The sequence below is a fragment of the Arctopsyche grandis genome, chromosome 13 (genome assembly GCF_051622035.1).
Source record: "Arctopsyche grandis isolate Sample6627 chromosome 13, ASM5162203v2, whole genome shotgun sequence".
In the NCBI taxonomy this organism is placed as follows: Eukaryota; Metazoa; Arthropoda; class Insecta; order Trichoptera; family Hydropsychidae; genus Arctopsyche; species Arctopsyche grandis.
The window spans coordinates 10,455,735-10,471,288 of record NC_135367.1 but is presented as its reverse complement, the minus strand read 5'-3'; the positions used below and the strand labels follow the sequence as shown (position 1 = coordinate 10,471,288).

At 34.8% G+C, this 15,554-nt stretch overlaps 1 protein-coding gene across 1 annotated transcript in view; it reads right to left on the bottom strand.

The window, feature by feature from the left end:
* Positions 1-15,554, bottom strand: part of LOC143921589 (1-phosphatidylinositol 4,5-bisphosphate phosphodiesterase epsilon-1-like) — a 67,236-nt gene that overhangs the window by 5,024 nt on the left and 46,658 nt on the right. Inside the window, exons 5-28 of the mRNA XM_077444940.1 lie at positions 6,552-6,725; positions 6,334-6,453; positions 5,528-5,611; positions 5,355-5,412; positions 5,196-5,302; positions 4,079-5,052; positions 4,023-4,027; positions 3,766-3,950; positions 3,457-3,691; positions 3,234-3,387; positions 3,035-3,146; positions 2,754-2,960; positions 2,505-2,658; positions 2,308-2,436; positions 2,126-2,241; positions 1,934-2,053; positions 1,740-1,862; positions 1,527-1,660; positions 1,225-1,448; positions 1,033-1,150; positions 772-926; positions 474-698; positions 218-401; positions 13-147 (exon numbers count right to left, since the gene is read on the bottom strand). Coding sequence (XP_077301066.1) covers positions 13-147; positions 218-401; positions 474-698; positions 772-926; positions 1,033-1,150; positions 1,225-1,448; positions 1,527-1,660; positions 1,740-1,862; positions 1,934-2,053; positions 2,126-2,241; positions 2,308-2,436; positions 2,505-2,658; positions 2,754-2,960; positions 3,035-3,146; positions 3,234-3,387; positions 3,457-3,691; positions 3,766-3,950; positions 4,023-4,027; positions 4,079-5,052; positions 5,196-5,302; positions 5,355-5,412; positions 5,528-5,611; positions 6,334-6,453; positions 6,552-6,725 — 4,232 coding nt within the window. The remainder of the gene's footprint in view (positions 1-12; positions 148-217; positions 402-473; positions 699-771; positions 927-1,032; positions 1,151-1,224; positions 1,449-1,526; positions 1,661-1,739; positions 1,863-1,933; positions 2,054-2,125; positions 2,242-2,307; positions 2,437-2,504; positions 2,659-2,753; positions 2,961-3,034; positions 3,147-3,233; positions 3,388-3,456; positions 3,692-3,765; positions 3,951-4,022; positions 4,028-4,078; positions 5,053-5,195; positions 5,303-5,354; positions 5,413-5,527; positions 5,612-6,333; positions 6,454-6,551; positions 6,726-15,554) is intronic.

Sequence of the window (15,554 nt, the reverse complement as noted above, 5' to 3'; positions counted from 1 at the left end):
ATTTTAACATACCATCGAGCTCATCGTCATCATCGTCGTAGTCTTCATCTGAAAAATACTCGACAACCGAAGAACAACCACTTTGTGCTGACAATGTGGTGCTGGTACGTGAAGCTGCTGTATCAACTGATGCTCTAGCACCATTAGGTTGAGATCTAAAAATATTCATCAATTATTATTTGCAACAGTACCGAAACTGATGGTTTTATAATATAATACCTCGAAGATGAAGTTTGAGGACCAGAAGTCTGACTGTGATGAGGGCTACCTTCGTTAGGTCCCAACTTCTTATTTTTAATAAGGACACGATATTTAAGCTGCTCGGGCGTGGGAAGACGAGGTTCTTCCAAAAAATCGGTGTCGAAAAGAAACTGGGTCACCAATTTTTCTCCAAAAACAGCCTGAAATTTTAATTTATTGCATAAAAAAATGCATTTAAAGAGTAATGAATAAAAATAAGGAATGCTCAATACTTGGAATGTATTAGCCATAACGATTTGCTGCGGCAAACTGCAATGGTTTTCTATACTAAGAAGTAGTGGATAAGGAGAAGTTACGAAAGCAGTTCTAGCAATAGCTTCGACAACACGTCTAAACGGTATTTTAGTAGTCAGAGTATGGCCATGGTAGATTACGGGACTTCCATCTTCACCATCCCAACAATCCAGCTCAACGCATCGACAACCAGTTAACAAAACCTATGCAGATTAGATAATTAGAAGCAATACTTATGTGTACTTAAGACATCGATGGTTTTCAACTCATACTAACTTGACTATAAAGTTCAACTGAAGATTCTCCTTTCAACTGGTGACCTGTTAGATAAGTATTGTGACTTGAAGCAATGTAGTATTGACTCAATGGACCATCCATGCCTTGATTTTTCACATATTGATTAGATGACGAGCTAAGTATGTTTTGGTGTCCTTTGTGTAGATTTGTCATGATTGACCTAATTAAAATCAGAGTTGTATCAAATGTTATATCAAGCCACAAAGTATAGGAAATATTTAGATTCTTACCTAGGATCACTGTTGAGCCTTGATTTTTCCGGTATAAATGCATAATTGTCTTTATCCATTATGAAACGAGCGAATCCTTCAAACGAGAGACAGTTTTCTAGTCTGAGAGCTGGATCTGGTTCATGTCTCTGTAATTGATTATTTTTATTATTTGAAAATATCAGCAATGATTTTTATTACACATGTATGTTTTTAACTCTACCTGTACAATCATTTTGAGATCTTCATCAGTTTTATGCTCCATTTGTCTCGTTTCACAGAATTTTCTCAAAGTTGCCATTGTAACTACCTGGTCTTCTCCACGTTTCAACAGTCCTACACAGTTTTCGAGAATGCTAGTGGCTGCTATGTGATCGAATACTTTCTTTTGTTCAGATTTGTCTGCGTTTGAATTCAAATCCAATGATCCATTCCTCGTCAAAAGTCCTGATGATAATTTAGCATAATTCTCAAAATTAGTATGAAATTGAAGTAAAAAAGCTAATATCATAAGTTATTACTGACCTCCTTTTAGTAAACCCCTCATTCTAAACAATTCAGGACTGCTATGGCTTTTTTCAGGACACAATGACTGCTTTCCATATCGAGCCATAGCTAATTGATCGAACAAGTCGCGTAAGTCCTTTCTCATCAAAATACTATAATTTAACAAGTAGTTTATGAAAATACAATGTTTAGGAACAATATATTATTATATTAATTACATATGAAACTTACCTAAAGGATTTGAAAAGGTTAACGAAGTCCTTAAAGTCTAATTGAGTATCGTAACCGATGGAGCAAGATCTGAGGTGCTTCATACTTTGCCACAATCTTTCACTAGATTCTAGTCGTTTCAAACTGAAATGATTTAAAAGCATCGATTAGAAATACCTGCATATATATCGTGTACGCAAAGCGAAGGATCTTACCTTCCAGCTTCAAATTTACTTCTTGCATTAGAAGGAGAAGACATAGCTGCTGTCGTTAAGGAACTATGACGATTTTGGGGTTGTTTATACAAAAGTACACTACTGGCAGAATAGGAACTTCTAGAAGTTTTAATTTATCAATAAACATATGCATCAATAAAAAATATATACAAAGTTAAATCAAAGAAGCACCTATGTTTGGCAGGTGAACCGTGATGAGATTCATCTTCACTTCTAGCTCCAGAAGAGTGTCCAGCTGATGACATTCTAGGCGAACAAGTTTTCAATTCAGATGTGGATTTATTCTTCTAAAACAAAATTCAGCATAGAATACTTCCCTCAAAAAACATATAAACACTAATAGTTTAATTTACCTTGAATTTTATGTATGAAGCATTTTTCAGAGAAGCTGCCATTGAGTTTTCACCATCAGATCCTCCTCTTGGAGCGTTGGGCCCGGGCCCAACCAGTCCAGCTAAAGACCAGTCACGTCCTCCAAAAGCCTAAAAATATAAAGAGTTTATTATTTAAAACAAATATAACCATCTGTAGATTAAGAAATTCAACTCACTCTGATTGCATCGGCAGCTAATGGTTCACAACAACAACCATCTTCAAAAAACAGTTTAACGTATCTATTTCTTAACCAAGCTAAACTTCTATCTGTCAACCTCGCTTGTAGCATGAGTCCTTTGACAGCCATATGTAGTCCTATCCACCAAACTCTAAAATCAAAATTAAATTTAGAAAATCCAACTATTGTAAGTATTATAAGTATATACATAACATTATAACATGGAATATAGAAACAAAACCAAACCTAAAAGATTGGGTGGGCATCATCAAATATACTATTCTATTATCGCTAAGATTATTGCCATGAACTATTGTAATAATATTGAGATCATCATTTCCTTGTATTTCTAGACCGTATCGTTTCGCAGCTGATACTAATTCTTGGACTTCTTTTACTTCTAAATGCCGTCCACCGACCATTATATCTTTTACTGTATTCAAATCTAAATATCTATAAGTATTTCAATTAATAAATAATATTATAAATAATTGTTGGAATAAAAAGTAAATCGAGGTTTAAGTTACCCTTCTTCTGCTACTATTCCAGTATCAGCTTCGTACACTAAATTAGAGGTATATTTCAAGGGAACTAAATCTTCTGGATTGCAAGTCAAGCTCACTTCGTTAGTACTGGAGTCTAATGAATCACCTTTACGCATTAATAAGGAATATTAAAGAGTTTGAATTATTATTTAATTACAGCTAGAAATAATAGAGGTTTTACCTGATCCAGTAGTATTTTTGGGTTGTCTCCAAGGAGGCTTACACCATGCCAAAAGAGAACAGGATCTTTCCATCTTCAGATAAGCTAATGTGTGTCTGCTGCTACCAGCATAGTCACTTTCACACAATACTCCACAACAACCATGATGCATTATCTACGAAATTTAAAGATTCAAATACAAAAAAAAATAGTTACCACATGTACCAAAAAAAATATTACTCACTTGAAGAATGTGATGATCTTTTTTCTTGATGGGAAACATAGAAATACTGTGATCTTGCGATAATGGTTGTACTGGATTATATTGAGGAGCTGCTTCCACTTCGTACAAATTTTCATTATCTTCTATTGCGTATGAGATTTGATTGTTGAAGTCTTTCATTCCTCTATGTTCCTTGGCTTCGTCGTGATCGCGACTTATTGCAAAAACTGGTTGGGTTATACTGGCGTAAGTATTCCTAAAATAAATACAGAATTCTCTTAAAACTAGTCTAAATATTAAGTTTACAAAATAAGATGTTTCAAATGGTACCTTAAATAGTCTCCGAATCCTGCTGTGCTGTGCTGTCTGGAAATGGTGTGGTGATGTTGATGAAACGAAGCTATGTGATCCATGACCGCTTGAGTTCTATACACTTTCTCTAAATTGAGCATCCCTTCTGGACCTACTGTTCTCCAAGTGCCTGAAGATTCACATCCTTCAAAAGAGGCAATGTACTGAAAATGACAATGGAAATATTGCATTGAGTCAAAATTAAAAATGTTATGAGTTCGAGGGAAGTGTGTTACCTTTGCTTGGGATATTGAATAAATAGATTAACAGTCAATAGAAAGGCTACACAAACCTCTTACCACTTGCCTACAAGGCTGAGGAGATGTAGCCAAACTGCCAGCAGCGATATGGCTACTTCCTTGTGGATTATCTGATGAAATCCCGTGCAATCTTCTTTTTAGCGAATCACTCCTGGATGAGCTGGAGTGGGCTTGGCTATCAGCCGCTGAAGTGGAAGCATCTTTCTTAACCGTGCAGCAAGAACTTGGACTGTCCATTGTAGACTTTTCACTATGTCCAGGTTGACTTTCGGCCGATGATCCAACCTCAGCTGAAGCTTCGTCGGTTTTGGAAGATAAGGACGAGGCAGTAAAAGATCCTTGACTCTCTAGGGAAGATAGTCTGGAATCCCACCTAGCCGAGTCTTTTGATGCAAAAGACCCAGTTTGACTATCAACAGTGTCCTTTCGCGCCCCGTCACTCTTAGATGGGGATGAGCTGATGAAGGAGCCTTGACTTTCAAGCGAAGGCACTCTGGATTCTCTACTAGTTGCGTCTTTGGAAGAAACTCCACTAGTGTGGCTGGTGTTTCTAGTCTCATCCAATCTGGTCTCTTGGGTAGTGCGAGATAGTCCCCGCGAGATCGTCGAGCTGGAATGGCTTTCAGCAAAGGCGCTGTCAGCTTTAGAAGTAGATATGATTACAGACTCTTGACTTTCAGCGAAGTGCATTCTCGGATCACTTTTGATCGAACTGCTTTTAGGTGTGCTGGAACAACTGTGGGTCTCTAAAGGTGGCGAGGCGCATTCCTTCTTTCCGTCTATGTAAGATCGTATGTCTTTCTTTAGCGAATTCGCTTTAGAACCTCTTCCACTAAAGCTTGACTGTTTCTCTGACGATTTGGATAAATCTTCTGGCACTTCGCTGTAAGAATCAGAGCCATCTTTTTTTATGGATTGACTCCTTGGACTATTCCGTGAACTACTATGAGGACTTTTTGATCTTTTGAAGGAGTCTCGTCTACCACCGCTTTTACTCATCGATCCCCTGCAAATAAAAGCACCATTAAAAATAATTAATTCCGGGAAATAATAGGGAAGGAAGCACTCGAGTTTTAATTATGTATTTATTTACTAAAAAAAAAGCATTTAAGAAAACATACATATGTACGTATTAAGGTTCGTTTATACCAGCACAGTTCAATTCGGCAATTGCACGTTAACAGCGGTACGAAAAATACTATAGTACAATCTATATGGACACATTCATATGTTCCGTAATGTGAACTAAAATGTAACTAAAACAGTAGCAACCGACACAACATATCCATAATATATATACAACAGTACAGTACAGAATCGACTTAACGACATAGTGGCGAGAGCACCCGTAGAAACGAAAGTGTTGCTATGTGCATATAAATATTTTCAGAAACTTCATATTGTGAAAATATTGCTCCACTCTGTAATGTAAATGTAAAATAATTTTGCCATGTACTCGTTCAAAACAAGCATGAACATGCCGAAAACGAGCGGTGCTGTATAGTATGAACAGAACTAGTCTTTTCCGTGCAATTCTGTGTTGCTTTGTACTAAAAACTTTGTATCTTAAAAAAAATGTTAGTGCATTAAAATTTTGCATTAAATTAAACAATCTTGTATTGTGCATCGAATGAAATATAATATAAAATTTGGCATTATAAAGTGACTATTAAAAAATATGAAACGATCATTCGAAAAAATAGATTTTGGCATTAGTATAGATACAAAAAGTGGTAACGTTGCAGTCAACTGTCAAAAGTGTTTACTTTTGTATACGTATTACGTATGAACATGAATGATGATGCCAGGTCGTAGAGTCGAAGCCAAGGTCATAGGTGTCGAAGGTCACAAGCCGAAGAGTAAAAAAAAAGGAATCCAGTAGAGAGAAGCGTTGGTCGTTGTCGGTTCGTATTTTGGTCATTGTAATATCCATTTAAGTAGCAAACATCCGCTTTTTAATTACTATCCTCTTTTTACTTCGCTTTCGATTTTTACGTCTGATTTTTTTCGATGATCAAAATAAAGTTTCTAATGCCATCTGAATCCGTCATTTAGAAATGCACACATTTTTTTTGTAATATACAGAAACTTTTTATGTACAAAATTTTTTTTTAAATTGCTTTTTTTAATGCACATTTATTTTATAAAATGAACGTTTACATTGTTCCCCATATTTAACAAGTAATTACGGACCTTTACACACATTTAACGAGCATTATTCAAGCAAGATTAAATAAATTATTCAATCCAAACGAAAAATCTGCAAATTATGTATGAAAATAAAAACCTTTTGCTGGATGTTTCTTTACTAATCGATTCTCTGTGTGTTGTTCTTGGATCTCTATTGCTATCCCTGGGCGATCTCATTTGATTGGTTAATATAACAGGCGATGAAGCGAGTATTTCTCTGAAACGAACGATTTGTTTGCATTGAAAATTTTACAGTGCTTTGAATACGTCCGATTTATTACAAACATTCGTTCTATAGTATATTATAATATTTACCTAAGTTCTCTAAGGAAGGCCCCGAAAAAAGGAACGACTCTACAATCGGGCATGGCGAGAGCACGGGCCAAAGCTCTTTCGTATTCAGCTGATAGTAAAGCTGCCGAGAGGAAGTCCAAAGTCGGCACAGGCTCATCTGACACGTTGAACCAGAACGACTTCAGTTTGTTGGATCTGAAAACAAAAATTTAATAAAGTCAGTTTTATCTATAACAAGCAGCAAGTATCTAAACAGTTGAATTTGACTTCTGAGTGTATTTATTTTGTAACCAATAGCTACATATGTATATAGGCTATAAAGCTCAAGTTGACGCGAATAATCTATATCGAATCAAATTTGTACTATAGTTATTTATCATAGAACTATATTTACTATCTTGTCCACGTTTAAGTCAAAACATGGATGTATTTAGAATGTGTAATATCTACATATGTATATGTATACGAATACACAAACATGAATTCCACGTTACGTACATATGGTGCGAAATGTTTTTAGTAAAATTAGGTCAAGGATTTTGCAAAGCGTGTTCCATATATAAAAACAAATTGTTTTCGTGTCAACATATTTTTCAGACAGGTTTGCCATAATTATGGTGACCGTATTCCACAAAAAAATTATCTCAAAATAAATTATTCTAAAAATTTTCCAAAAAGGTATTCTCTTATTATTATTAAAAAGGAAATTTTGATTTCTTTAATTTTTATTTATTCTTTTGTAAAGAATTTCTTCAAAAGAAGAAAATGAAACAATATAATAAATAAAATATTTTAAACCAGCAGCATGGTTTGGTATTTTGCTATAGTATGTAAGTGTGGCTATGAGTTTGAGTCACACTGGTTGCTGCTGGCTAGACCTTGGTTTGTGAACAAGTCGGTCGTTTCCTATCAGAGTTTGCCAATTTTTCTGATTTTCATTGAAACGATTCCTGCAAAATTGGCTTTCCCTAACCATTTCTCTCGCAAAATCTTAAGTTATTATGTTATATCTCAAGGTTCGCCGGGTTTATCTCCATAGTCCATGTCTCTGTGGATGATTATTGTATAAATATTTGTTGATCGTATTGTATACGATGTTTGCAATGCACTTTTAAATGTTTGACCATAGATGTCATGTATAATTTCGAATTATGTATTAATATATAATTTGGTGTGTTTCTTGATCTGTATAGTATACTCGTCGCATTGGAGCGATCTGTAATATTGATTGAATAAAAATATTATTGTATTTTACAGTTATTAAAATATGTAAAATTAATGATGTAACAATATATGTACTTAAATGCTACTTTAAATTGGATATATTGTATGTAAATACAATATATTTATATACTAATATTTGTTTTTGAGAAAAATATGGAAGTAAAAACGATATCGAAATATTATAAAAAAAAATCTTATGTGCATCAGAAGACTGACGAATTGGGACAAATTAAATAATTTTACGGATCAGACGGGACTGTCCCGGCCAAAACGGGATGTATGGTCACCCTAGCCACTCTAGCCACAATACTCTTTATTTTATTATAAAAATTGCTAATGGATTTGCCGATTTTTTAAAATCAGTTTTCAATAATCCTATTGAGCCAATTTTACAGGAACTGTTTCAATGAAAATCAGAAAAATTGGAAAAATCTGATAAGAAACCATCGTCAAACCAAGGTCTGGCCAATAACGAGACTCTAGTGGGAATCGAACCCGTGACACCTTGCACGAAAGAATACAACACTCACCACTAGACCACGCTGCTGGTTAACATGATTAATAGCACAATATCGCTTTTAAATTAAAGTGTTTTTCTTCAGATTGATCATTTATTCAATTTTTGCTAATCAAAATCAAATTTATTATTGAAAAGTTCAACGAATCTGTCTTTGAAGGTCCTTCAAAATCGTTGTGAGGGGTATTAAAATTGATTTAGTCGTTCGCAAAAAAAAGTAAAAAAACAATTGAATTGAAAATAAAACAATACTAAAATCGATTTAGCCCTCTCAAAGTTATAGAGCTTCATTATTATACATAAGTATACGTATTCAGTTTAGTAAACCAGTGGTAAACAAGCATCAATCAGCCAATCTCTACATAACAATATAAACACTTGTATTGTATGAAGCTAGTACATACATATGTACACTATGTATGTACGTACACTCCCTACCACCAAGTTATAGCTAATCTACACATCTAGTTTATTAATCCTTCAGATTCGAATATTCAATAGTTCATCGTAACAGAGCTAACCCACAATGTAATTTTAATACTGTTTGCTTACTAGTACGAAATTACATGTACATTTATTTATACAGTTGAAAAGGTTTGAATATGAAAAAAGCCGATCGATTGCAGAATTACATATAATCGTTTCAGGTATTCCCGGCTGAATTCCGGGTATTCACGACAATTAAAAAGCACCGCAAATTATAAGCCCGCACGTAGCCGTAAATTACCGACTTAATTGTTTAATGCGTCGCATTCTCTGTTTCCATAATTCCACGTGTAAGTGATAATTTACATAGTGCCATTAATTAAACTTCAACTCTCGCGAGGATTAATTCAGCAACGTTTCTTTGTTGTCGCTGGATCGATTTTAACACTCGACATTACATACCTATATAATAATACACATATGGAATATCAGACATCGATGTAGCGGAGATTAACGCAATTAAAACTCCATTGGGATGGTATTCAATATTTCACTGCGAGTGCACGTAAGAGACATTTAATTGGCACTGAGACGGTCCGTACTCTCTTGAACGCATTTAACCGATTGTCTTATTCTTCTTTCCGGTCGCTTTCATCGTGTCTGTAGGTTGTGACTTTCCTGTCTTCTAATTTCCATATTACGACTCGTCAAAGTCCTCCAGCCCTGTCGATACCCCACAGCTCGTTTTTATTTTTGACAACCGTTTTCCCAATAGCAGCCCTGACCTGGCCACTCCATTATAGCCAGCAGTGTGGCTAGGTGGTTACGTTTTGATACTAAGCACCGAGAGGTGCTCAGTATCAAAGATACTAGTTCAATTCCGCGAGCTGAATTTATTCTGAGTAGAATCTTAAATGCTGCTGGTCAGACTTGGATATTTGTGCTCCAAGTCTGACCAGCTTGGATTACTTTACTTTACATGTACATATACACCAGCTTTGCTTTACATGTATTTGATTTACCATGATGCTTGCATTTCATACAAGCACATTTTGATTTAGATATTCCATCTTGAAAACTATCAATAAGTTTGGGCTTATAGATTACATACCAGCGAAAATTTGCCATATTTTTAACCAATCAATCTTCTATAGTCTTCAGTATCCTCCAGTTCTTTGGACACATCGTGAAGCGAGACCAAGACTGAAAAAATTGCTCGTTCTGGGAAGCGTTGAGGATAACAGACGAAGAGGACGATCCCCAACAAGATTTATTTATTATTATTTTTATTTATTTATTTATTTACATATTATGCCACAATGATATTACATAATACTCTAACGCGTCACTGTGATCAGACATACATACATATAAACATAATACAAATACTATATATTTGAAAATTAGCGGGATATCTGTCATAGATAATACATTTTTGAAATCATGTTCAAATAGTGGTGACAGTGGTTAGGATGGTTTTGGCTAATTTGGTGGAGAAACCGCTACAGTAATGAAATCAGATAAATTGGCAAAATTTGATAGGAAACGATCGACCTGGAGTCAAAAACTAAGGTCTGGCCAGCAGCAACCAGTGGGACTGGAACCCGTGACCACTATGTACGAAAGCATGTATGCTTAACACTAGTCCAAGCTGCTGGTTATTTGATTTAAGTTGCCGTATCGAAATGATTAAGATTGGTTTAACGAATGGTACCAGAGCAACTGACAAACACGCTAGATCTCAAGACACAAAAATGATTTATTTGATAAAATAAGTTCAATCTCTATACACGTCAGTCACGAATGAAACTTCCCCCCGCATCTCCATAGCTTAGTTTACGTGTTCTACGAACGCAAACTATCAAAATGAAAACGAAAGGATTCTAAAAAAAATTTAAAAACGTCAAACTTCACAATTCCCGAGCGATTCCGCTGCCATCAAACTCGTTAAATTGCGCTCACGTACGGAACGACGACACGCGACTTTTCGACCTTACAACAAAGACATAAAATTTCAAGATAGGTACGCACATATATACAAAGTACACCACGTACATATATACATGTATGTATGCATTATATACACGTGTTTGGATTGAAGTAGTGTACGATAGTGGCGTAAAGTGCGGACGTGTTCGGTCGTTACGTTCGAACGGGCCAAAAGGCTAAAAAAGAACGACGACCGTATGTACCCTGCCCGCCTTTTATTATCCGAATAATAATAAAAATGAAAAAAAAAACATGAAGAAACTAGGAATATATATCCTACACATGTGTGGGGAGAATCGGCAGAGTGGAAATTCTATCTGCGCGGTGGCCATATGCAAAAATGGCGTCGTGCAATCTGTCTCCTGCAGTCGTTAGCGAAGTCTGCTCACGATTCGTGAACTGTTTTGTTTTACGATTTCCCGTTCGTACGTTTCTGAAGGAAAATAAATAAGTATGATTTCATTCAGGAAATGCCTTGTTGCGGCAATACATTTTAAAAGGCGGTAAAAATGAGCGATTTTTACAGTTACTTTCGTAGTTGAACGAATGGACGAAATCCATACGTGTGTTTCAGGTCGTTTAAGAACGTGTACGTACACTCTTGTTATATGTATCTTTTGTGTTGGCATAAAATGCAAATTTTATCTTCGAAGTGTGAGAGGTTTGTCCGTGAAAGAATACGGAAAGTTTCGTGACATAGCATATTAATAGTTTCTACTGTATGAGAAAATATTTATGTATAATATGTATAATACAAATACAATGACCCATTTTTCCAAAGTAGTGGAGTCCGGGATGCGTTCGTTTTGATCATTCTTGATAAAATTGAAGCCGTCCAAATAATCATAACCACATTATTATTACAAGATTGTTTTATACATTTTTTTTTATTTTTCACATATATACCAAGAAGGCCTTACAGGTAAACCCCAATGCGCTTTCCTGGCCAATTACAAACAATGCAGCATTTTTATTACACAATTAAAAATGAATTACGAGACACTCAAAACTAGTAATTAAGGAGACATCTGTGAATTGGACATAAATTTATTGTACATTAGTCATACTCAAATAGTGGTGACAAGTAGTTAGGAAGGTATTTGGCCAATTTAATCGGGAACCGTTTCAACAATGAAATCAGAAAAATTGGCAAACTCTGATAGGAAACGATCGACCTGGAGTCACAAATATCCAAGTCTGAACAGCAGCACTACAGAATATATTCGGAATAAAATCTTTTAGCTCATGGGATCGAACCCGGCGCCTGTCGGTGCTAGGCAGAAGCTATGCTGCTGGCTAATGACCAAGCTGGTTCAATTATTTTTGTAAATAAGTAATAATAATTTACAAATAAAATAGAGTCATCTATGAACAACCAAAAAAAAATTTGATACATAGCAAATTTGCATGAAATACATTATGTACATAGGTAGTATTTTATAAGATTCAACAAATTCGAGATGATAATAACATAAATTTGCGAGAAACTGAGGTAAGGATACCGATTTATTGGATCGTTCACAATAATTAAGCTAGAAAAATCTGAAAATTCTAAACAGGAGGTCTATCTGTGTTTTTTGATGACTTGAACCCATGACCTCTCTACTGGTATGCAATAGCTCTACCAGTTCACTACACTGTGGCTATTTATGGATGGCATACATATGTATGTTCAGAATATTAAGCGGGTTCTTATCAGTAGATATGTATGTCGTGGGTTCAAATATTGGTCGATAGATGATTACAACTACATCTATTGCTGCTAGCAAGATCTAGATGGTTATTAAATCCGGATTGACCGTCTTCTGCTAGAGTTTGTCAATTTATTTATCTTGATTGTTGTGACGGATCTAATAAAATCGGAAATCACTTACTAACATACAAGATTTATTTATCTTGATTGTTGTGACGGATCTAATAAAATCGGAAATCACTTACTAACTTACAAGAAAAAGTAAGTGTATAATATTCTAAATAATGACAACTGGAGTAGTAACTATTAGAATATATGTATGTACCTAGGACGTAAATCTCGAGTTAAGATCTTCTCAAAATTACATTAATTCATCTGTTATACTTCGTCTATATTTATTTTATTTATTTTATTTTATTTTACATATATACCAGGAAGGCCTTACAGGTAAATCCCAATGCGCCTTCCTGGCCAATTACAAATACAAATGCAGCATTTTTTTTTTATTATAAGTCGTTGAATTGCGAGACACTGAAAAAACTCGCAAATTAACGAGACATCTATGAATTGTACATAAATTTTTATTGTACATCCATCAAATTTCAAATAGTGGTGACATAGTAGGTAGGAAGGATTTTTAGCCAATTTTTTTTTCCGGGAACCGTTTCAACAATGAAATCAGAGAAAATTGGCAAACTCTGATAGGAAACGATCAACCTGGAGTCACAAATCCAGGTCTGACCAACAGCATACTCTGAAAAATTCATTTTCATTCAGGGATAGAACCCGGCACCTTCTTGACGGTAAGCAGAAGCTTAACGTCCGAGCTATGCTGCTGGCTATATGTATATGTATGTATGTAGATGAAGTGAAAATATTATCTGCGAGTAAGCAAAAGTCATGACACGGTTAAATCAAATTTGCCAATTTGAGAACGCAAAACACTTCTCGACATCGGGAAGTCTCGTTGATTGACGTCCGTTGTACAGAACCATTTGCAGAATTGAGTTGTTCTGAAATGGCAACAATGAATATTCACTTGCGGCTGGGCGCACGTACGATAATGAGAAATGTGCTAATATCGAAAAGCGAAAAGAAGGAAAAAAAATACGCAATAAAAAATTGCGAATGAAAAGCTCGAGTAGCGTAAAGATTTTCCACAGCAACAATTGCCTCCGTTCGAATAACAAAACGTGCACGTACAATAGAAAACTGAAACGCATACCTACTTACACTAGTATACGTGCTTGTGTAAGGCATTCTATGTATAAGTTGTGTTCGTACGAAACCAATTCAATTCTTACAAGCGAGAGAAATGTAGAGAATGGTAGTCCAAAGCGACAGTAGAGTGCACCTGTCCGAGAAATAACCGCACAGCAGTTTGCTTAACTTTTGGAAATTTTCTTCTATCATACTCATGTATGTATGTACATACTATCGTTCATATAGACGCATTTAAACAATCCCACCATAAATACGAAACATTTATTTTTTTAACTTTAGAATATTTTTATTCCGCTCTACTGGAATACGTGGGTTGTTATTAATCGTTTTATCTCTACCGTTTGAGAAGACTCGCCTGTTTTATCGCCGATAAAGCTCTTTAGTATAATTTAATTCAGTCTTTCCAATCGCTTCAGAGTTAATTCAATAAATTAGCCTGTCAAACCATCGAATGATGTTTACTATAAATAATATAAATATTAATCGAATAATCTGTGGCTGAAATACGTGGCACAATTGTGTTTATTTCTTTAATATGATATAAATTACCCGACGTAACAAGGAAGCCGAAATAATTTAATAATACCGAAATAAAATGATTGGTTGCGAAAATAGCAGGGCTGTGTTTAGTCAGAGTCGGAGTCGTGAAGTTGGAGCATTTCAAGCGGAGTAGGAGTTGGAGTCGGAGTTGTAAAAAATCAACCGACTCCGATTCCTTTCTAAAAGTTTTATATTAGCTATTATTTTCTTTAATTAATGGTATTACGGTATGTGACAACTAGAGTCTCCTTTTTTATTTAAGTAAATCCATTAGTAAATTTAAATTTAATAACCGATATATAAAAATCATATTATAAATAATATAAAATAAAATCGTTGTAATTGCATGTATTCTCATCCTCATATTCTCATCCTTCTTTTTATTCTGATTTTTACTCTCATTTATTTTTTATGTATGAAATTCATACACATACACTATGAATGTATTTACATTATAGTTATACCTATTTAATGATCAATAATTCAATAAATTGGGTTACGTGTGATTTTTTTAATTCCTTTTTTTTATATTTTGAAAATCCCTATTATTTTTGTAACTAACAATTTTATACGTTGGCAAGAAAAGTCAATCTTACTAAATTCGTTCAAATTGGAGTCGAATCATAAAACAAAGTCGGTACATTTTGATCCGACTCCACAACCCTGGAAAATAGTCTTGAGTGATTAGAGGTCTATTCATACTAGCACACCACGTACCGGCAAATGAATGTAACCAGCAATACGTATAAGTATTCTTTGGTATATTTTCTATGGACACATTCATGAATAACGTGACGTAGACGTAACAGCAAGTAAAAGCAGTAGCTGACAAAATCTATTTATCAGTATATGTCATCGTAACGTATCAAGCAAAACTTTTCTTTGGCTACTGTGGAAATATCATAGTAGAAAGTGCGCATACACATATGAATATTTTCGGAAACGTTTCGGATAGTATGCATATAAACTTTCGTTTACGTGAGCTTCTGTGCTGTGCTGTAGCCTTGAACTGCTGGATAGTATGAATAAACCTTAGTTAGGTCATAGAAGGAATAATAAGAAGTGTTGGGTCAGATTCCTTCTACGTTCTAGAGTTGAGCTACGATTGATGTCAAATTAAATTAAATTAGATTGTCCAACAAACTGACATGTTTTCGTCCATGGTTTATTTTGTAAATATTATGGGCTTGTCAGAGAAAAATTGGAATAGTTCAATTTTTGTCAGATTGAGATAACGTTTATTGTAGTACAGCGTCTATGTGATGTATAGAAATATGGGAAACAATTTATCTTGCATTGAATATGAAAAATTGGCTTTTTTCATTTTTATTTCCATAAAGCTCACGTTTCCAAACCCTTAAATCAATTATGGTATATGTAAGCATAAAAGAATATAGGGGATGCCGAGTCG